The sequence below is a fragment of the Sorex araneus genome, chromosome 3 (assembly GCF_027595985.1).
Source record: "Sorex araneus isolate mSorAra2 chromosome 3, mSorAra2.pri, whole genome shotgun sequence".
In the NCBI taxonomy this organism is placed as follows: Eukaryota; Metazoa; Chordata; class Mammalia; order Eulipotyphla; family Soricidae; genus Sorex; species Sorex araneus.
The window spans coordinates 44,520,650-44,544,230 of NC_073304.1; the positions used below are offsets into that span (position 1 = coordinate 44,520,650).

The 23,581-nt window shown below is 42.7% G+C and overlaps 1 protein-coding gene across 1 annotated transcript in view; it reads left to right on the forward strand.

The window, feature by feature from the left end:
• The window catches only part of TBPL2 (TATA-box binding protein like 2), a 29,962-nt gene extending 6,616 nt beyond the window's left edge, over positions 1-23,346 (forward strand). Inside the window, exons 2-7 of the mRNA XM_004601765.2 lie at positions 920-1,374; positions 2,627-2,714; positions 5,492-5,583; positions 10,694-10,861; positions 18,181-18,275; positions 23,270-23,346. Of these exons, the coding sequence (XP_004601822.2) occupies positions 920-1,374; positions 2,627-2,714; positions 5,492-5,583; positions 10,694-10,861; positions 18,181-18,275; positions 23,270-23,346 (975 nt within the window). The remainder of the gene's footprint in view (positions 1-919; positions 1,375-2,626; positions 2,715-5,491; positions 5,584-10,693; positions 10,862-18,180; positions 18,276-23,269) is intronic.
• The last annotated feature ends 235 nt before the right edge of the window (positions 23,347-23,581 follow it).

The window sequence follows — 23,581 nt, forward strand, 5'->3', positions numbered from 1 at the left end:
AAGCCCAGTCCCAATCCAAGCAAACCTGGAGCACTCAATCGCAGGTTGCTACCTACCTCTGCACTACAGGCCCTAACTGCGTCTTTTGACCTCTTTTGAGATTCATGTGTCTCTGAAATAAGGCCAATAAGTGAGCTTATATAACTGAGCTGGAAGTGGTTTGTGCGTGTGTCTCCCACGTACCTAATTTTTGGCCATTTAATTTTTTTGGTAAACTTGGCCCCAAGTTGTTGGGGTCTGGCCAGAGGCATAGCAGCAATTTTGGAGTATATGGAAGTCTGAAGGCACCATCAGGCTGCAGATGCACTCGCCCCACAGGTACAGGTTTACCTGCTGGCAGCACTATACCCTCGCCTATAGAAACTTGAAGTCAATGAAAATATATAATTTTACTGAGGACAGAAATTTCATTCCTTCAAAGTGCTCACAATTGCAGTGTTGTGCAATTGCTTCTATTGCAAAACTGGATTTACTTTTAAATTTGGGGGTGGGTGTTTGATGGTCACACCTAGTGTTTTTCAGGGTTTACTCCTGGCTCTGTGCCCAGGGATCACTTCTGATAATGCTTATGGAACCATATGTGTGCTAGGGATCAAACTTACTCATGCAAAGTCAAACACCTTAACCCCTGTAATGTCTCTCCAGTCTTGCAAAATTGGATTTAAAGTGCCAACTTACAATGGAGGGAAACTAAAGTAGGAAACCCATTTTATAAAAATTTTTCCTGCATTTTAAGAATCATTCTACTATTTCTGTTAAGTGTGCTATGACCTTTTATAAACCTTTAAAGCTTTACAAACCTTTAAAGCTATTTCACGGGAAGAGGCAAAAACATCAACTATTGTGAACTGCCTGGTAGGTATCCCTTTGATGTGACTTGCTGCTCTGTTTGTTGTGCTTTGTCTTGCAAATGACCTAGGATGACCTCACCCCTGCTGGGTCACCCCTGCTCCATCCGCTTGTGCCATATGATGTCTACATACCTCACCCATCCAATCCAGAGATTGCATCTAATTCACATCTTGAAGTCCAAGAAACATCTGGCGATTTCTCGTCTATGGATCTTAGCTTCCTCCCAGATGAACTTACCCAAGAAAATAGAGACCAGACTGACATTAGAAGCAAGGGTGAAACTGAAGAAAGTGACAAACTTTACAGTCAGCCAAAGGGGTCACGATTACCTGGCCAGCAGCCTGTTGACTTGGGCTTAACCAGCAGCAATTTGCTGGATTCCCAGTGCCATGAACATCCAGGTGATACAGACTCAGTTCCTCTGTCTCCTGATAAACCAAGCTCCTTGCCTCTGACATCCATAACTCCCATGACACCTATGAATGCTGTTTCAGAATGCTCTGGAATGATGCCTCAATTGCAGTAAGTAGAGGCTTTGGGGTCTTTGTTTTAATGGGTGGCACTTAAGAGTACCAGTTTTTGTTTGAGTACCAAAAATTTTTTCCTGAATGTGGTAGACAAATTTCAGGATAACAATGTAGGGAAGAGAATATCAGACTTCATTTATCAGTTCTTAACTTGTTTTGAGTTTGACAATTCGGTTCTCTGTACAATGAAGCACTAATTCTTGATCCTCTAAAGAGAGGGACAGAGTTTAAACATTCCTGGGTCCAGAGAAATAGTACAAAGATTAAGGTGTGTTTGTCTTGCATATGAGTAACTATGGTTCAATCCATGACACCACAGAGGGTTCCCTAAATATTGCCAGGAGTGATCCCTGAATACAACCAAGCATGGACCAATTGCACACACACACACCCAAATAAAAGAAGAATGTATATATTTGTGAGGGAGTTTATTGTTCATAATAAAGCACTCTAGTTGTTAAAAATTGTGGTTGTGACTGGACAGTATATGAAAATGTAAACTTGAGGGGCTGGAGCAATAGTACAGAAGATAGGGCATTTACCTTGTACACAGCTGAACCGGGTTCAACTCCCAGCAATCCATATGGTTCCCCCAAACCCTGTTAAGAGTGATCCCTGAGTCCATCGACAGGAGTAAGTCCTGAGCACTGATGGATGTGGCTCTAAATGGAAGAAAAAAAGAGAAAAAGATATAAACTTGTAGATTCAATTTGTAGCTTTGGAATTATGCTATTTTGAGGCATTGTTTTAAATAGATTCAAATTTTAATAGTCTACTGGAGGTGAGATTGAATCATCGGAACACTGTACACCTGAAACTCAACTATGAATAACTATAAATCACAGTGCCTTAAAAAATTTTAATTTGGGGGCCAGAGTGATAGTACAACCGGTAAAGCATTTGCCTAGTACATGGACAACCAAGTTCAATACCTAGAACCCCTATATAGTCCCCTGAACCCCACCAGGTATGATCCCTGAGCACAGAGCCAAGAGTAAGCCTTGGGAAGAGCTGGGTATGGCCTTGAAATTAAAATCTTTTAAATTTTAATTTTAAACTAGGACATTCTAGTATTTGAGTATTGGACTTTGAGATTTTACATTTTACTAGAGATCATGTTACCAGGTATTTCACAAACATTTAGAATAATTTCTAATATACAAATATATGATATTAAATTAGTAAGTTTTAATTCCTTTGTATTTTTAATGTCTGATAAAATTTTCTAAGTTGATTTACTTCTTCAGAAATATAGTTTCCACTGTAAACCTAGCCTGTATATTGGATTTGAAGAAAATAGCCTTACACGCAAAAAATGCAGAATATAACCCAAAGGTAAGGTTTCTCAGTCTTCCTTTCAGCAATTAAATCTTATTTAAGTTTACTCTTGCTTCATATGATCATGATAATGGCTTTATTTGACTGTACTGTGGTGACCATATTTGGGGGTGTTGTAGTATGTGTGTGCAAATTTGGGGCAGAAACCGAATTCAGGGCCTCACATAAGCAAGGCCTGAGCTCTTTCACTTGGACCACAATCCTAGGCCTTGACATTTTTATTTTTGGGTCAAGGAGTCACATAGCTTTGCTCAGGGCTTTCTCCTGGTTGGTTCTGGAATCACTCCAGGCAGAGCTTAGGAGATGACATATGGTACCAGGGATCAAACCAGGGTCAGCCAAGTGCAAGGTAAATGTGAGTCTATGGCCCCTGACTTTTAAAAAATAATAATTAGAAAAACTCTTGACAACTCAGTATGTTAATTTTCCTGTTCAGTTTTGAAGTTAAAAAAAATATTCTCATTGTTTGGGCTGTAGCAATCGTACAACAGGCACTTGCCTTGCATGTAGCAGACCTCGGTTTGATCCCAGCATCTCATATGGTTCCCCCAGCCCACATGAAGTGGCCCCTGAGCACAGAGCCAGGAGTAAGCCCTAAGAACAATCAGGTGTGGCCCCAAAACAAAAATATTCTCATCAACCTGAATAAAGTAGTGATTTAGCAGTCTCTAAAGTTAAGACCTTTTCCATGTCATTCAAAAGAAGATTTTCAGTCCAACTACTTTCAGTCTGACAGTGAGGGGTGCTAACTTCCTGAAAATAAAATAAATCTGATCTCTCAAAAACTTTTTCCTAAATGTCCCACCTAGCTGACATTAGATTTTCAATTTACAGCTTGCGATAGCAAAACTATTTAACGTGTAACATTCAAGCTTCTACTTACCATTGCAACATCCAGGGATTTCTTTTCCTCCTTTAAGTCCAATAAAGTCCATTCTTGCTTGTGTCCTGGCCCATTTGCCTAGGAAGTAGATTTGTTCATCCAATTAACATTAACAGTTTGAAGAGTTGAGTACAGAAGTGAAAGATGATTAAGACCTGGTCCCTAAGGAAAAGGTCAGTGTCCTGGGAGGTGGACCACTCAGGGAGATAGAAAATGTCCATATTAGTAGGTGCCCTGAAGTTCTTGCCAGCATCAACTATTTTGGGGTTGAGGACTTGTTTTTGTGTTGTGGTAATGGCTCTGACATCTGAACTTATTTTTGTTTTGGATTTGGGGTGGAAGGGAGGGAGGTGTTCACTTCTCCTGAGCAGTGCTCTGGAGGCCACTCTTAGTGAAATTGGGCCAACCAGACCAAATGGTCCCATTCTTGGACTGTTCAGGCCAGAAGTACTGGAGGCCACCAGCAGTGCTTTACGTGGGATACATGTGGAGTCAGGGATCTAATGTGGGATCTGGCACATGCAAGACCTCCCTCCATTCCTTTGAGCTGGTCCCTGGTATCTAAGTTTTAGTGTTACCTGCAAGGTAGCATCTCTTTTATGTAGCTGAGTCTGATAAAGGCAGAAACACGGGCTTATTGAAGAGTCTAAGACTGTAGCAATGCTTTCACACACTACTGAGCAATCAGTATACTGTCTTTTTTTTATTTGTTTGTTTGTTTTTGGCTTTTTGCATCACACCCGGTGATACTTAAGGGGTTACTCCTGGCTCTGCACTCAGGAATTACTCCTGAATTACTTGGAGAACCATGTAAGATGCTGGGGATCGAACCTGGGTCGGTCATGTGCAAGGTAAACACCCTACCCACTGTACTATTGCTCCAGCCCTAGTATATTAAGTCTTTTTATTCTACAATACCATATTCTCTCTCATTTTACTTCATGGTACGGGATCTGTCCAAACCTGGACTTAACAGCTAAAGAAATTCTGGCTGTGGACTAAGCTTCCTTAAGAATGTTAACCAGAGGGGCTGGAGTAATAGCACAGCGGGTAGGGCGTTTGCCAGCATCCCATATGGTTCCCCAAGCACCACCAGGACTAATTCCTGAGTGCAGATCCAGGAGTAACCCCTGTGCATTGCTGGGTGTGACCCAAAAAAAGCAAAAAAAAAAAAAAAAAGAAAAGAAGCCTTAAAAAAATGTTAACCAGAGGAGGTAGAGTGATAGTACTGTGGGTAAGTCACTTGCCTTCCACATGGCCAACCAAGGTTTGGTTCCAGCACCATATATACCCACCAAGAATGATCCCTGAGCACAAGCCAGGAGTAAGCCCTGAACATAGCTGGGAGTGGCCCAAAAACATAAGAGTGCTAGAGAGAAAGTATAGTGAGTAGGGCATTTGCCGTGCATGTAACCAATCCATTAGATCTCCAGGACCAAATACAGTCACTGAGCAGTGCCAGGAATTATCCCTGAACCCAAAACCAGGAATAAACCCTGAGCTCTGCTGGATGTGGCCCAAAAACAAACAAAAAAGGACATTTTTATTTTCCACAGCCAATTTCAGGTAAAAATGTTTTCCTGGGCCAGAGATATAGTACAGCAGGTAAGACATTTGCTTCACATGCAGCTGATCTGGGTTTGATCCCCGGGACCCATATGGTCTCCTGAGTATGGCCAAGAGTGACCCTTGAGCACAGAGCCAGGAGTAAGCCCTGAGTACTCCCAGGTGTAATAGCCCCCAAATAAATAAAAATTATTTTTTAAAAATTATAAATTTAAAATTTTATTTTAAAAAACAGAAAAACATTTTCCTGTTCAGTTCAGTTTTTCCATTAGAATAGAGGTAATTTCTGGCAGAGGCTAATTTTCCCTTTGGTGCTTGCATATAGCGGTTTGCTGCTGTCATAATGAGGATCCGAGAGCCCAGGACAACAGCCCTTATATTTAGCTCTGGGAAAATGGTCTGCACAGGAGCCAAAAGGTAGGATGAACAGTCTTTCCCACCCACCCTATTCCCCCAGACCTCTATGTTCATACTAAAACCAGATGAGGAACATGCATGTTCTGAAACATACTTTGGAGAAAAACACCTTGCAAAAGTTAAATTTATGGCCATCAGGAATAGCTGCTCAGCACTGATGGATGTGTACCCTCACCACCACCCCTCCCAAATTCAAAGTCAGATGCCTTATCTGTTAGGCGATGTGGTTTCCCCACACACACCTCAACTTTCACAAGACTTAAATTTATGAAGGGTTGGAGAAATGACTCAATAAAATGAGTGTACGTTTTGCATGCAGCAGGCCCAGGTTAGAGTAGGTCTAGAATTTTGCTTCAATTTACGATAAATGTCTTAAGTGCCCCATCTGTCTTTGGAGGGTTCTCCCAAGCAGGCCACCCAGGTAGCACTTGGGGACTATGTAGCATGGGGGAATGAAGCCAGATCCTCTATGTGTCAGGGATGCAGTCCAGCTTTTTTCGCCATCTCCCTGGCCCCCTCACATTAATTGAAGACTTTGTTCTTACTCTATTTTTCTCTCCAAGTATCCTTCCATTCTGAAATTTTTCACATACGTCTGAGCAAGTTTCTGGTTTCCTCTCTTGTTGATATATGTATTTGTTGCTCTGGAAATCTGCTTTTTGCTTTCTTTTTTAAAAGGGGCCTAAGCCCAGTAGTGTTCAGCAGGGGCTGGGGACACTCCTAGGGATGCTTGTCCCAGTAGTGCTTGGCTGACAGTTTAGTGCTACAGCCCAGCAGAGCTGGAGATAGAGTGTATGAAGTGCTGGGGACACAACAGGGGACTTTGCACGTGCTATGTATGCTTTCTACTGCTGGTGACATCTCCTTAACCTCTAACCCCCCATTTTTAAATCAGTGGATAACTCCACGAGATATCTGCAAGGAAACTCCTTTCTGTAGGCTCACAATGAAGGGGAAAACAAGTTACTCCAGTGGAGTTTTGAAAAGGAATTGTATTTAGTCATGAAAATGTACATGCTCATTGACTTGGGAAAATAGTCACATTGTGTTGAAAGTTGTGAGAGAAAGCAACTAAATTTTAGACTTTTAAATTTTCACTTCAAAAACGTGCTCATGTTACTCAAGTATTTATGAATATTTTTCCTTATCTGAATTTGTTGGGTTCCTAAAATTCCATAGTGAACGAACACCTAGGTCAGGATTCAGATCATATCAGATTATATCAAATCAACTTGGTTCTTGTGCTAAAGAGTTGGGAAAGTTTGGTTGGTATAAGAAATATAATAATTTGTGGTATAAGAAATATAAGAATATAAGAATGTATCAAATTTATTTGGGTTTCTGGGGAGTTTTGTAGTGCTGAAGATGGAACCCAGATCTCATGCATGCAAGGCATGCACTTTGCCACTGAACTGCATTCCTGGCCCTAACCCTTTCTGTTTAGTTGTAATAGCTAGACTTTACATATTGCAAAATACCTTCATTTGCATAGAAAAACTGCAGAAGGGTGGAATTTATCAATGGTTATTGCTGCTGGTGGTGACATCTCAGGGTTCTTAATCTCCATTTAATGTTTGTGTAGGAGCATGTATAGAGACTTGCACTGTGAGTTGTTGGAATGAGAATTAATGTGTGATATTCACAGCTAATGTCCCAAGAAAGTATAGGCTATGTAGGCTCTCAAAATCGGAGCAAATAAACATGATGGGAAACATTATGAGAAATGTAATGGGTCAACTGGGCAAATGGTTTTTGGAATGGAAATAGTTTATTTCACTGATCTTTGGGGGATCTGGCCTTGCTGCAGCCACTTCAGGAGTTAATGGGGGAGAAGGGCAGGGGAGAAAGGAAGAAACTCATACACAGAAGGGCTGTGTTGTGAAAGGTGAAAAGGAAGGATGCTGTCTTTGGGCCTGAGTGAAAGCAGTGCCACCTGACTTTGCTTCAGGGACTCTGGCTTTCTGTTTAAAGCTCCGACAACCAAAAGGAGGCTGGAGTTCACATGGTTTACCATTAGACACTGTTCTGTTTGGAAAAGCCTTCTTCTACTCCACTGTTTCAGTGGATAAGCATCTAGTGAAAATAAAGCCCCCCATCTCAGGACTTTATATTCTCTGATACAGATTTGGATTTTGAACGGTGAATAAGAATGACAGTTGTATGTGAAAGTTTGAGCAAAACTGAGCAGGTCTTTGGTTTAGGTTTTGGTTGGGGGAGTGGGACACACCTGCCCAGTGCCCACGGACTACTCCTGGTAGACCTCAGGTCCATGTGGTGTCCGAGATATAACCCAGGTCTCCTGCAAGCAAAGCATACACTCCAGTCCACTCTTTCTCTGGGCCCAAGTTGGGCAATTTTGGAGGTATTTCCATAATTGGTTTTTCTTATTTTTCTTTCCCTTTGTGTTTTGGGCTACAACCAGTGCTCAGGGCTTACTTAGTTCTCACTCTGTGCTGAGGGATCACTCTTAGGGCTCCTGGGGGGACAATAAGCAGTGCCAGGGATTTGAATCTGGGTTGTCCATGTGCAAACCAAGTGCCTGAATCCCTGAACTTTAACTATCTTGCCCTATGGTTGTTTCTTCTAGTCCCCATTTTTCTGGTTTTTTTTCTTTTCTTTTTTGGTTTTTGGGTCATACATTTGCAAGTTTCTTTGTGTCTGTGATTTTTGTGCTATGAAATGGAGTATTTTTTAAAGAGCAAAGACCACATGAGCTAGTGGAGAAAGCAAAAGAAGGGGCTTGTAGAGGAGGAGCAATTTTTCCCAAAGTAGTAGAGAAGACAATGCTCTAAGATAAATAGCCAATAAGATAGGTTGCAGCTAAGAGTGTAGTGGTGTGTGTGTGTGTGTGTGAGTGTGATATACGTGAGTGAATTAATGAACCTGTTTGTGACTATTCTCTCATTTGTACGATGCAGGTAATTCCTTCCTTAGAGTATTCTTTATTGGTAAAGAATGAATGATATAAACTGTGTCAGGGTATGAAGTTTAAAAAAAAGCAGTGGGGCTGGAGTGATAGCACAACCAGTAGGGCTTTTGACTTGCATGCGGCTGACCTGGGTTCAATCCCCGGCATCCCATATGGTCCCCCAAGAACCACCAGGAGTAATTCCTGAGTGCAGAGCCAGGAGTAACCCCTGAGCAATGCTGGGTGTGACCCAAAAAAGGAAAAAAAAGTAGTGCTCTAGAGTTACTCCTAGTTCTTCACTCAGGAATTCCTCCTGGTGGTGCTCAGGGAATCATATTGGATGCCAGGGATTGAACCTGGGTTTGCAGCATGCAAGGCAAATGCCCTACTTGCTGTTTATCTCTCTTGCCCTCAGCCTCCATATTTATTGAGGTATGATGATTTCAGTACTGTTGATGATCATTTCATGCATACATCTATCCAATATCACATCCAATTCGTGTACCCGCTTCTCTCCCCCAATGTCGCAAGGATCTTGCTTATCCACCCTTCCCCATTCATGGGTTTTTCTTTGATGATTCATCTACAAAAACCCAAGTCCTGAGAGCCTATCTCCCACTCAATTGGCACATGGTTTCCTCATGTCCATTTGTTTGTTATCCCTGTTTGTGTGGGTGTTGGTCTGTCTCATTTAAATAACACACACTTTTAGGTCAGATGGATGTTTCAGCACTGTGGCAAGTATCACACAATCACTGGAGGGTTTGTTGAAAAAGAGTTCCAGATTGGTTTTCACTGAATTTAAAACAAGACTTTAAAAAACTTACGTAAAAGGTAACAAATTAAGGGGCCGAATATATAGTACTGGGGTAAAGTACCTATTTTGCAGCTATTGATCCCAGTTTGAATCTCCAATATCACCTTTAGTCCTCAAAGCCCTGCCAGGGGTCACTTCTGAGCACAGATCCAGGAGTAAGCACTGAGCACCACCGGGTGTGGCATCAAAACAAATTAAAACAAAAATCCATATGATTCAGGGGACAAGCGATAGTACAGCAGGTAGAGCACTAGCCTTGCATGTGTTGAACCCATGTTTGATCCCTGGCATCCTATATGGTCCTCCAAGTACCGCCAGGAATGGTCCCTGAGCACTGAGCCAGGACTAAGCCCTGAGCACTGCCAAGCAGGCTCAGGAAATCAGAAAAATGGGGTGAGGGGTGTTTTCAAGTAAAACAGATTTTATTTGGAGGTTTTTGAAGGGGAGAAGGTAGAGAAAGTGGGAGAGAATAATGGGCTCAAGAGAGAATCCGGGCTTCTCCAGGGGCAGAGAGAACCCCTACACATACCCCAGAATTAGATAGGAAAGTACACATCTTAAGAGGAGACACTGGCACCACATGTGCTTGGCCACATGGGCACAAGCAGCACCTGGGCTCAGGCAGCATATGCGCCAACAATATAGTTTTTTTTAACTGGGGCATGAACCAAAAGTTAGGAGAGGTAAGTTCTACATATTCATAATGTACATAGAAAATCAGGTAGGGCGTTTGCCTTGCATGCAGGCCGACCCGGGTTTGATTCCTCCGCCCCTCTCGAAGAGCCCAGCAAGCTACCGAGAGTATCTCGCGAGCATAGCAGAGCCTGGCAAGCTACCTGTGGCGTATATGATATGCCAAAAACAGTAACAATAAGTCTCACAATGGAGACGTTACTGGTACCTGCTCGAGCAAATCGATGAGCAACAGGATGACAGTGACAGTGACATAGATAAATTCAGCACAAACAGTAAAATCACTGTCAGAAGTGTATAAGTGCAAGTCAGTAGTATGGCCCCTGTGGGCCCCAGGAGATACCAAGAAGGACACAGGTGAAAAATTGCATGGGTGGGGGGGGGTGGTGAGGCACGGCGTGAGACTCAGGGATCAAACCAGTAGGAAGGGATCAGAGGAAGGGAACAGGAGCAGAAGGTGACCACAGTGGGTAAAAGGTGGAGAAGCTCTGAGCTAGAGGATACACTGATTAGAACTTTAGGATCTGGCAGTGGGTGTAGGTGGTAGAGCACTAGCCTTCCATGTGTGAGACCCTGGATTCGATCCCAGGAATTGCTGTTCATCTGTTCTTCAGCACCTCTGGGTGTAGTCCTGTGACTCCCACAACTAACAAAGAAACTCAATTTCTTTGAATACCTTTGCTCCTCTCCAGTGAAGAGGAGTCTCGACTTGCAGCGAGGAAGTACGCCCGTGTGGTGCAGAAGCTTGGCTTCCCTGCCAGATTCATGGATTTTAAAATTCAGAACATGGTTGCGAGCTGCGATATGAGATTCTCCATCAGGCTGGAAGGCTTGGTGTTAACTCATCGGCAGTTTAGTAGGTAGGATTGTTACATCAACTGAGTTTACCAAGGTGTGCTGGTTGTATTAAGGACCTTTCAGCAAAAGGTGGTCATTATTCTTGTTTTCTCTTTACTTAGGTCCCAGTAGGTGAAAGGGTTGAGCCCTTATGTATCATCTGTCCCCAGTCTCCTGAAGTAGTGGTTCTCAAAGTTACATTACTTACAGTCCCCTGGCCGCCTTAGTAAAACATTACCACCTGGGCTACATCACAAGGTGATGCCACTGCCAGTCTAACACAGGTTAGACTAGCCGATGTGTCCATTTCTACAACAGGCACGCCTAGTGTGGAGCAGCTGGCGATGGTGGTAGGAAAAGAGGGGTTTTAGATTGGGCAGCTTGGGAGGGGAGATAGAATGGGAGAGAAGATGAAAAACGAATGGCAGTACGGGGTTAAAGTGCTCACCTTGCATGCAGTTGACTCCAATTGGATCCCTGGCACCTCTGATAGGTCAAAAGACATATTCATTAAAACTAAGCACTGCGAGAGCGAACCCTGAAAACTGCTGGGTATGGCCCCCACAGAGGTTACACCCCCTTTGGCTGCTTTGGTGCATCTCCCGTCCAGCTCAGGCCACAGTGGGGCTACATCAAGGCCAAATCCCTTGCCCTCGGCCCTCATGCTAAATCCCTTGTGCCAAATCCCTCCAGCTAAGGCCCTGGAGCTGGCTTAGTCACTGGTGATTCTCTTTACTTCTCTGGATCTTGAACTTTAGTCATTTCATTCCTGCACTTTCCCTTCTCTTGGCTGTTGAGAAACCAGTTCTGACCTATGGAGCAGAGAGAGCACAACCTTAACTTTCCCTAAGACAGGGCTGGAAGAGAAGTTTGCCTTGCTTTCATTTTTCTCTAGTTAAAAAAAATAGTGCATTCTGAGAACTAGCTTTTACATGTCCTTCAAACAAGTTTATTCCCCCCTTGATTATATCGTTTCACTGCATCAGTTTCTCCTTAATATGAGCTGATTAAAAATCTATAGTGAACTTACTAATGCCAACCTCCACCCCGCCCCATGCAAGACAGTGTCTCTTTCATCTTCAGGTATCACTTTCTTCTTCAGTCTTGGGATAATGTCTAAATTTAAAACTCTTTTTGTCAGGGGGGCTGGAGCAATAGCACAGTGGGTAGGGAGTTTGCCTTGCACGCGGCCAACCCGGGTTCCATTCCCAGCATCCCATATGGTCCCCCGAGCACCGCCAAGAGTAATTCCTGTGTGCATGAGCCAGGAATAACCCCTGTGCATTGCCAGGTGTGACCCAAAAAGCAAAAAAAACCTCTTTTTGTCAGGGGATCACCTTTAATGGGTCTCAGGGTACCAACTGGTACCAAAGTTCAAACCCAGACCTCCCACATGTAGAGCATGTGCTCAACCCACTGATCTCTCTCTCCCTCTCTCCCTGCCCCTTCTCTCTCTCTTTCTCTCTCTCGCTTGTTCACTTGCTCGCTTGCACTCACTTTGTCACTCATTCTTGCTCTCAAATCTTTATTTTTAAGATCTTCAATATATGCACCATCTTGTTTTCTAGAAGCTTAAGTTATGGGATTCCAGTCCACCTTCCTCTAAATCGACTTTTTCTAAATATACAAAAGATCTCAACCTGAATGCTAAGGTATGTGCCATCCAGACTTCATCTTCCTTTTTCTGACCCTAGAGGGCTTGAGAACAATGTGTGAAGCTGCACCCAAATTGTTGGTGCTGTTGTTTCTTTCCTACCAACAATACCTTTAGATCAGAGATAATTCTGCAGTAAAAGTGCCCACCTGCTACCACACTGCCCTCTGAAAAATAAAATTGCAAACGGGGCTGGAGAGATAGTTCAAAGTGCTGGAGCACCTGTTTTACATGTCAGAGCCCCAGGTGAGATCTCTTGCACCCCATGGTCCCCTAAGCACCAACTGGCTATGGCCCACCAAAAATCATTGCCATTAAGGAAAAATGAAAATTCACCAGATGCGTTACTTTTAGTTACTGGAGTGGGGGCATTACTCTATCTTGCAGCCAAGCCAGCTTTATGATCTCATGTGTTTCCGTTTGTTCAGGAAGTTGATGTTGTATTCTCACAGTGATTTCCTTTTGGTTTCCGCCTTTCCTCCTCCTAAATGCTCTCCACCCAGCCTTCATCCTTCGCTCATGGCTCACAGCAACAGTGGATGTATCATTCTTTGACATCAGGGCATTAAAATACCTTGTCCTTGGCAGGCTTTTGTATCTTTAAAATGAGGCCTCTCTTGATGTACCTGGGAGACCCTGGGGGAGCCCTGACACCTTAGTTCTCAGTTATCATTATCAAGCCAGTATGTTAAAACCTCAAACTCATTGTGCCAACTGAGAAAAGGGTAAGTCTCCCCTGAGGTTTACTGGATACTGTCTCCTGTACCTTCCCAGGGCTACTTCAGAGGCTGCTTGAGACCAAAAACACAATGGCTTTTGTTTTGTTATAAAGAACCCTGTCACAAAGACACAGGTAAAAGAAAACATCCACAATGTTCAGGCTAAGCCTGTCCCTGTCATCTCTACAGAATTTCTGGAAAAAACAAAACAAAAACAAAACGGGAGATCATAACCCAACCATGCCCTGTATCTCCAGGGATACTCAGGATAAGAGATTCAAATATTTCTGAATATTTTAATTATTGTTACCTGTTTATAATAATTACATGTTCCCAGGTATACAGACCTCTAACTAAATTAATTCAGTAAGATGAGGGTAGGAGCAATGCTTCTTTATCAATGAGCTAAGGACATTAGAAATCAACCTGTTGGGGCAGGAAAGATCACTCAGTGGGCTGAAACACCTGTTTGGATGCAAGCAACCTGAGTTTGATCCCCAGTATCCCATGACCAATTCACTGAGCTCAAAACCAAGAGTGGCTCAAAGTCCCCCCCCAAAAAAAATCAGTAAACTGAAAATGTTACAAATTAACTAGAGGTGTCTTTTTTTTTCCAAAAGAAGAATTGTTTTCTTTACAGGCATGGAACTTGCCTATATAAACTGAGACAAAACCTAGAGATCAGTCACTCAGAGAAATCTGTTCCTTGGCTTCAGATATATCGTTTGGCTCTGAATATCCTCTTTAATAAATTTTCTCTTTTGCTAATTTTTTTTTCTTTTTGGGTCACACCCAGCAATGCACAGGGGTCATTCCTGGCTCATGCACTCAGGAATTACCCCTGGCAGTGCTCAGGGGACCATATGGGATGCTGGGATTCGAACCCGGGTCGGCCGTGTGCAAGGCAAACGCCCTACCCGCTGTGCTATCACTCCAGCCCCATCTTTTGCTAAAATTTTAATTCACTTCATAGCAGTAATTTAGTTGACAACCAAGTTCCCTTGGTCCTACAAATTTGTATGTTAGCATCAGAGAATACAAATATCTCCCTTCCCAGACTCCTTCCCCAATACTTCTGGGCTGTAGTTATTTTCAGTTTTCCTGGATATTTTTCTCACTTGCAATTTTGAAATCTTAGAGCCTGAAGTTGAAATCTTCCTAACTGAGTACAATCCAGGTGTCCACTCTGGAGCAGATGGCCCCACGGTCAGTACAGTCAGGAATTTGCCCATGGAGTTTATTGTCTAAAAAAGACATGTTAATTTTCTGTTGTGTTTTTTTCTCTTTGTCTACTCTTACAATACTTGCCGCATTTGATATGTATGACTCAAGTCCTTTCAGCAATCTTAAAACAATAAGACTCCCTGTTCATGCGCACGGATGCTTCCAGAAAAAATCCAACTGGTATTTTGGCTGGACTTTTTTTTGTTTGTTTTCTGTGCTTTTTCCCCCTTTCCAGCCAGGGGCACATCTGGCACTGCTCAGTGGCATTGCTCAGGAATTACTCCTGGTTCTGCACACAGGAACTACTCCTGGTGGTGTTCAGAAATCATATGAGATGCTCTGGATCTAACCTGGGTTGACCAAGAACAAGGCAAAGACCCTACCTGCTGTACTATGTCTTGGCTCCAGAAGTTTGTTGGGGGGAGAGTGGGGGAAGTAGGGCAACTCCTAGGGAGCCCGAGAGTCACTCCCAGCAATATTCAGTCTACTGGGCCCCAGAGTGCAGTGCTAATCAGGTCATAGGATGCTTATGCCCACCAGGGCCACTGCTGGTGCTTGGGGACCTTCAGGGCCATCCCTCAAAATGCTTTGGGGATCTTTTGCTACAAGGAATCAAAACATGATCCCACACATGCAAAAACAAATGGCCCTAGCCTTTGGTCAGACTTTTTTTGGGCAAGCTGAATTGTTTTTTTCTTCTTAAAGGAGGGCTTTATAAGTTTTCATATTTTTTAGATTTAACATGTACAGTTTCCTTTTTATAGATTTTATTTTTATAAAGTTGTTTACAATAATTTATCACATTCAATATTTCAACACCAATCCCACTACCATTACATCTTCCCACCACCCAAGGCTACCCCAAAGGCAGATGCTAAATAATTTATTTTGCATTGCTTCTTATGAATAATTCTTATGAATAACAATGATCAAAAAGATTTACTTAGAAGAAAGTGTGTGAAAATTGTTGTATCTCACCTTGGAGACATTAAGCTGTATTGGATCCTATAAAGAGATCACTAACATGTTGTTACAGATTGAGCCTTATGTGCTAATATATCTATTTGTCTATTTATAGATATAGATATATATGTTTCATTAAGATCAGCTGCCTTCTACTTTACACCCCATCAAGTGTGGTGTGCTACTTACTTTTAGTATATCAGTGGCATAAAGTGTGAGATATCATGTGGCCGCTTTCATGCTTTTGTGGCCACACACTCAAGCTGGATTTTTGGATTGAATAAGAACAACTGAAAATAATAAAACAGAAGCTAAGGACAATAATGGAGTCTGCTAACTGAGAAGTTGAGCACTCCTTGGAGGCCATACTACCAACAAGAGAAGAGCTGATATAGTTGGAAAAGAGTAAAGGTCTGTGCACTTGTTTTGTGGGGTACTCTAAAGGGCCCATATTTATTGTGCTGCCCCCGGCTCTATGCTCAGCAACACAGAGCCATAAAACCTGGTAGTGCTCAGGGATTACTCCTGACTCTGTGCTCAGAGCTCACTCCTGGTGGTGCTCCAGGGTGCAGGGAATCAAAGCCAGGTACCCTACCCACTGAACTATCACTCTGGCCCTCAATGCAGACTTCTTAAGGAAAGTGGCAATTAAGCTGAGTCAGGAAGAACGAGTTGAAGTCAGTTCAACAATGAATGTATAAGAGATTAGTGGGTATTGTTGGCCCTCATGAAATAATGCTTTATCCCTAACCAAAAGCCCTTTGCTGGGGCTGGAGCGATAGCACAGCAGGCAGGGCATTTGCCTTGCACTCAGCCAACCCAGGTTCAATTCCCAGCATCCCATATGATCCCCTAAGCACTGCCAGGAATAATTCCTGAGTGCATGAGCCAGGAGTAACCCCTGTACATCGCCAGGTGTAACCCAAAAAGAAAAAAAAAGCCCTTTGATTTTTGAGTGAGGAAGGGTGGCTATACCCATCAGTGCTGTGGGAGGTGGTAGAGAAACATCCCAGCAGTGATGGGAGGGCCAGGGGTATTAAGGATAGAATCTGAAGCTCCTGTACACACAGAATTTGCCCAGCCTTGTGCACCAGCTCCCTGACCTCCACCCTCTTCCTTCCTGCCTCTACCTTCTTTTGAAAATTAGGCAGACAATAAAAAAGTTTGACCCCTAGTTAGGGGATCGGTATGCTGGCTTCTTAAACCTTGGTTTTTGTTGAAGGCCCAGGGTCATTTGTCATTTGTCAGAGACCTTTGTTTCCTCTTAACAATCCTGTGAATCAGCAGCATGACCAAGTAGTAGCCTTTCTTTCCTGTACACCTAGCTTAACTTTCCTGGCTCCAAGGTCCTAGTTCTCAGAGCATCTGTGAAGTTTTAGTGGGTTCGTGGGTAGATGTCTAGATGAAGTTTTCTGGAACCAGGTTGAGTAATGTCCTGGAAATACAAGTCCATGTGCAGTGTCTTCCATAAAGTCAGCAGGGAGGTTTGGCCACTGATGCAGCTGTCTCTCTCTGGGTCCCATACAAGGTCTTACACCCGCTGCCTGAAGCATCTTATTCATTATTCTTATTCATAGTATTCAACTGGAGTTTTCTGTGTCTTCCAGTCTTGGATTTATTTTTCGTGTATCTATTCCCCATTAGCCATTAATTTGAGAATAGCTTTTATAAACTGGCTTCTGCATAATTCCTGGAATTCTCCTTTAGAGGGCGGGGAGTAAAAGGTGTACACTTGGCAGTGCTCAGGGCTTACGCCACAGCTCTGCTCTCGGGACTCACTCCTCACAGACTTGGGACAGATCATATGGGGTGCTGAGGATTAAACACTGGTCAGGCACATGCAAGGCAAGCACCTTAATGCCTTACTATCTCTCTGGCCCCCATTCCTGACACTCTTGCAGGCTCTTGATGACTTTCTAGAAGCCTCTCTCCTAGGCTGGTCTGTGGAGAAGTAGTTCCTAGCCACAGAATGATAGGAACCTGGTGGCATCAGGGAGAAGCCAGCAACATTTTAGTAGTAAACATAAGTGAGTTACAACTTATGAGCAAATCCTGGACTTAAACTTGGACTAGTTGAATTTCCTTTGTTCATACAGAACTGGCCCAAAGACAGTGGTCTAGAACTTTTTTTTAAGGTTTTATTTGCTAAAAATGGGTATCAGTTTATAGGTACATGTAAAATATGGTAATTATTGGGGAGACTGAAAAATTTCAAAAACATGTATATAGACTTTTAGGAGGCATCAGACTTGGCAATGTGCAGAAAATGTATCATCACGCCTAGCAGTGTGCAGAAAATGCCCAGTGGTCGGGGTATGGGGGGAGGGGAGTGTTCCACGGACTGAACCCAGGGATTGAACTATAGCACATAAAGTCGGGGCTCCAGCCCGTGAGCCATCTCCCTGTCCTGTTTGTATACACTTTGACTTATAGGCTCTATTTTTATGAAAGAGATTTTATTTAATACTGTTTAATAAGATCTTAATACATTAAATCTGATGCCCTAAACTACCTGAATTTCCAATATATTAGGATTATTTGGGGGTTTTGTTTATTTGTTCACTTTTTGGTCCACACCCAGCAGTGCTCAGGGCTGACTCCTGGTCCTGTGCTGAAGGATCACTCTTGGTGGTTCCGGAGACCATGGCAAATACCCTATTCACAGTGCTGTCTCTCTGGCCCCTAATAGGGCAGCTTTAAATATAATGAGTTTCAAATATAATGAGAAAGTAACAAAAAAAAGAGCTGTTTTAAAAGACTTTTTTCTTTTATATCTTAACAGTTACGAACCAGAACTGTTTCCTGGTCTTATTTATAGAATGGTAAAACCACGAATTGTATTGCTTATCTTTGTATCTGGAAAAGTTGTGCTGACAGGTAAGTTCTAACATTAGTTCTGACTGATAAAATTCAGTAGCTGTGACTGTGCTTTGCTTTTTAAAAAGCTTTGTCTAGCATTCTAAAAACAATGTGTGTCATTATAGAATACCTGAAAAACATGAAAGGAGAAAAAAATATCTTAACATTGGCCCTCAGTTCACATATCCAAAACAATATTTTCTTTTTCATGTTTTTGCTCATTTGATGTGGATATTCATTTATAAACTCTGCCTTTTTATTAGCCACTGGAGCTTCACTTCCTAGTACAGACTGGACAAATGCTTGTAATGGCTGCAGTGTTTTATAATGGGTCAAGACTTTTCCTGGAAAGGGCCAAACACTTAAATATTTTATGCTTTGGGGGTTTCTGTCATCATCTCTGGCTTATGAAAGCATCTGCAGACGTGAAATGAAGGCCAGGACTCTGAAACACATCCTTCACGTATGGATGTGTATCATGTTATTATTTTTCATGTCATTATTATGTGCCACACTTGAAGCGTGGCCTCTTGCGTGCAAAGCCTATTGTGCTCTCTCTGGCTCTGGCTGTGATTTCAAAACTAGTTAGTGGCAGACCTGGCATGTGACCCTGTTTGTTTAATCTCAGAGCCAGTCCTTTCTCCCGGTGACCAGCCACAAAATTTCTAGCCCTAGACACCAAGATAAGGAGTAATGCTTATCCTGCCCCACCACATGCCCCCCGCCCCCAGGTGGTGACCATTATAAACTGAAGGAAAGAACTAGCAGATTTGGCTTTGCAGACTGTGATCATCTGAGCCTGGAGCAAAACATTGAGACTTAATTACTGACTATTAATTGGACCATGACTATGGGGTCAATTTAAGCTCCCTTAAAATTTTGATGGCAGTGTTTCTGAGAGAAAAATATTTGACTAAATTTACAAAATTAGGCTAGAGTGATTCCAGTTTAATCTCCAGTACTGCACATGGCCCCATGGCACCACCAGGGGTCACTCCTGAGCACAGAGCCAGTAACAACCTAGCGCTGCTGGGTGCCGCCCAAGCCCAGAAGAAATGATTTACCCAGATACCTGCATTTTAGCATCTTGGTGATGTTTATCCTGTTGATGTAAAGAAAGGAAGCTGAGGGCTGGGGAATGTGGATTCAGTGGTCGAGTACATGCCTCCCATGTGTGAGGCCCTTGGTTCAAATCCCTGCACCAAAACAAAAACTCACACAAGACAAAAGGAAACAAAATATACATCTTCTCCCAAAGCAGCCAATTATAGCCAGGGAGAACATCACCTTTTTTGAACCTCTATTTTCCCACACGTGAAATGAAAAACATGTACTGATCATACCTCAAAAACCCATTTCTCTACTTTTTTTTCTTTTTGAATTTTGAGCCACTCCTGGCTCTGCTCTCATGAATTACTCCTCGTGGACTCAGGGTACCATATGGGATGCCAGATACTGAACCTGGGTCAGCTATATGTAAGGCAAGTGCCTGACCCACCATGCTATAGCTCTGGTCCCCTTTGTTTTTCTAGTATATAAAACACTTAATCTCAATTTTGACTGATGAGTATTTTCTGCTCCCCAGAGGATGCCAGGGTGCTGCTATTCCAGCTTCTCTTAGTATCCTCAGGCCACTGATTCCAACCTCGTGTTCAGGCCCCTTAAAGAAAGTGGCCTAAAAACGAAAAAAAAAAGAAAGTGGCCTAGTATCTGCATATGGCCCAGCTATATCCTTTCATATACTTGAAATCACCTCTAGATTCCACTAAAACCGAGTACAGTGTAATCTATGTTAATAATTAGCACTATGCTGTTCATGGTCGGTGACAAAAAATTTGACAGTGTGTTTCACAGACACACATTAATGCAACCGTTTTCAACCTAACTTAGTAACAACAACCCCCCAAAACAACAGTAATTTTGCTGGTTGAATCTTAACTAACAGAGGACCAACTGTATACTCTTTCAGATCAGAATGGAATGGAATGCTTTCAAGTGTGGTTCATTTTATTGAGGGGGCTCCTAAGAGGTGCTTAGGGAATACGGAGCCCCTTCCACTGAAACACAGCCAACCAGGCTGGTGACTCAGTGCTAAGGCCTGTTTGAGTCCTGTAGTGCTGGGACAGAATCTGGGTGGGCTTGCATGTGCCCAAGCCACTGTACTGTACTACCTTCCCAACCCAGTTGTGTATAGAGGCAGGGAGGTTTTTTTTTTGGGGGGGGTCACACCGGCGGTGCTCAGGGGTTATTCCTGGCTCTACATGCAAGAATTACTCCTGGCAGTGCTCGGGGAACCATTTGGGATGCTAGGGATCAAACCCAGGTCGGCCGTGTGCAAGACAAACACCCTAGTGCTATACTATCACTCCAGCCTATCACTCCAGCACCACTCTCAGGCAGGGAGTTTTATAAAAATGTTTTCCTTACTGCTTCCCCGATTCACTATTTATGTTAATATATTTAATGTCCTAACTAAAATCTTCTGAGACTTAAGGGTTATTTTCCTATTCCAGAGATGCTACAGAGTTTGTATCTGGGCAGAAACTCACTTTCCCTCTCAACCTAGGGCTTGGTCACCTGACCCAGGTTCCATCCTTGGCATTCCATATGATACCCTGAGCACCACCAGATAAGTCCTGAGTGCAGAATCAGGAATAAACCTGAGTATCACTGGGTGTGCCCCCCAGGCCCCCAAAAAAACCCCACAAAAAACTGAAGCCAGAGCAATAACACAGTGGGTAGGGTGTTGCCTGCAAGTGGCCATCCCAGGTGTGATCCCTGGCATCCCATGTGGTTCCCCAAGACCCACCAGGAGTGACCCCTGAACACAGAACCAGGATTAACCCCTGAGAACCACTGGGTGTGGCCCCAAAATAAACAAAAACAAAACAGGCTTGCTCTTCAAGCCTAGATTCTCCCTTAAACATGAAACTTGCTTTCTTATCTCCTATGTATCTATCATGTTCTCTTGAATATGAACTTCCTCTTTTACTTTACCTCTTCCCTCATATCTTTTAAAAATAAATTTATTTTTTCCATTTTTATTGAATTATCAAGATATACACAGAGTTGTTCGTGATTCAATTTTAGTCATAGTATTCCATCACTCATCCCTTTACCAATGTCAATCCAATATCTATTAAAAAAAAGTTTATTTTCCCCCACTCATGATTCCAATTTTCCTCCCACTATCTCCAGCCTGCCTCTCTCTCCTTCCTCTCTCTCTCTCTCTCTCTCTCTCTCTCTCTCTCTCTCTCTCTCTCTCTCCTCTCTCTCCCTCCCTCTCCCCTTCTCCCCTTCTCCCCTCTTCTTTTTTTTTTTTGCTTTTTGGATCACACCTGGCAATGCACAGGGGTTACTCCTGACTCTGCACTCAGTAATTATCCCTGCCAGTGCTCAGGGGACCAGATGGGATGCTGGGAATCAAACCCGGTCAGCCACATGCAAGGCAACGCCCTACCCACTGTTCTATCACTCCAGCCCCATCTCCCTCTCCTTTTTAGGCACATTCTCACATATTATTTAAAATTAATTTCATTCAATAAAAATTATTTTGTTTTGGGGTAGTTAAACCAGGTTCATTTCCAAGCATCCCATATGGTCTCTTGAGCAACCAAACACTGCCAAAAGTAATTTCTGAGTGTACAGCCAGGAATAACCCCTGAGCACCATTGGGTGCTCAAAAACAAAAACAACAACAAAGAAAGCCCAACCACAGAAACAAAACAAAACAAAACAAAGAATCCCACTTATCTTCAAAACAAAACAATAAAAAAGGTAATGTCAGCAGACTTCACTTGGTTGTTTAAAGTATTTAAAATATGGGCAAGAGAGATAATATAGTAGGAGGGGGTCTTACAAGTGGCTGACTGAGATTTAACTGCAGGCATCCCGTATGGTCCCCTGAGTCATTCCTGAATACAGAGCCAGGACTAACCCCTGAGCATTGCCAACTGTGGCCCCAAAATCAAAAATAAATAAAATTTTAAAAAATGTATCTAAAGTGAAATTTACATACTTACCATCAAAACCTTTTTGTGGTGTTGGGAGTCAAACTCAGGGTCTCTCACATGCATGCAAGGCCAGTGCTCTATCAGTTAGCCATACCCCTGCCTGTAAATCAACTCAGAGTGAACAATTTGGTAATATTTAATATATTAAGCAATATTGTGCAACCACTACCTCTACTAGTTCCAAACATTTCCATTCCAAAGTAAGATCCCTTCCTAGGCGACCTCTGGCGACTCCAAACTGCATTTGATTTTTATGAATTTAACTATTTGTGATATTTCATGTAAATGGAATATTATAACATTTTGTGTCTGCCTCCCCCCCAACACACACACCCAGAGTCTGCACTGGGTGGAACTCACAGGTTACTCCAAGTTCAGTGCTCAGGCCCTCTGACCCATATGTCTGGTTCATGTGTCTGACTTCTTTCACTTAATGTGTTTCTGGGGTTCATCAGAGTTGTATGGATATATAATTCCAGTTATAAAAAACCAAAATATTCTATTGCAGAGTATACCAGTATTGATCCACTCATTGTTGAGATACTTGGGTTGTTTCCTGGGGCCTGCCATGACAGGCTTCAACCTGCATTGCTTGTTTGTCTGTCTGGGGTTTGGGGGAGCTCTGCGTGGGCACACACCCAGCAGTAGAATTGCTATGTCATGCGCCATTTCTTTAACTTTTCTGACAAACCACCAAACTGTTTTCCGTAGCAGCTGAATAACTTTCATTTCGGGAATAAAGTTCACAAGAGACGTCATCATGTTTAAAGTAATTGGGAACGAGAATGAGGAACTGTCGGCCAGGGCTGGAGCACATGCTTTGTATGCTGGAGGCCCGGGTTCCACCCCTGGCACACGCAGTCCTCCACGCGCTGCTCAGTGTGGTCCCTAAACCAACAATTAAAAAGAGTAATTGAGAGTGATGATGAGATTTTAGTCTTAAGAATTTCTGGTCTTGTTTTAGTATTAAATGTGATATAAACTTGGATTTCTTTATAGGTGCCAAAGAATGCTCTGAGATCTATGAAGCATTTGAAAACATCTATCCTATTCTAAAATGTTTTAAGAAATCCTGAACCTATATGCAAAAACTTTACAGTATAATGGTTTGTGCCTAAAAAAGAGCATAGACACGAATTTTTCCCTATCTTTAATTGTAGATTTTTTTCTACCTTGATTTCAATAACTTATAAGGATTATAAATCATAAATGCAAGTAGCTTGCATTTAAAGGACTTCAGTGTACTTCAGTTAGCTTTTAAAAAAATTTTGACCCATACTCTGGTTTCTCTTCAGATCACAGAAATCTTTA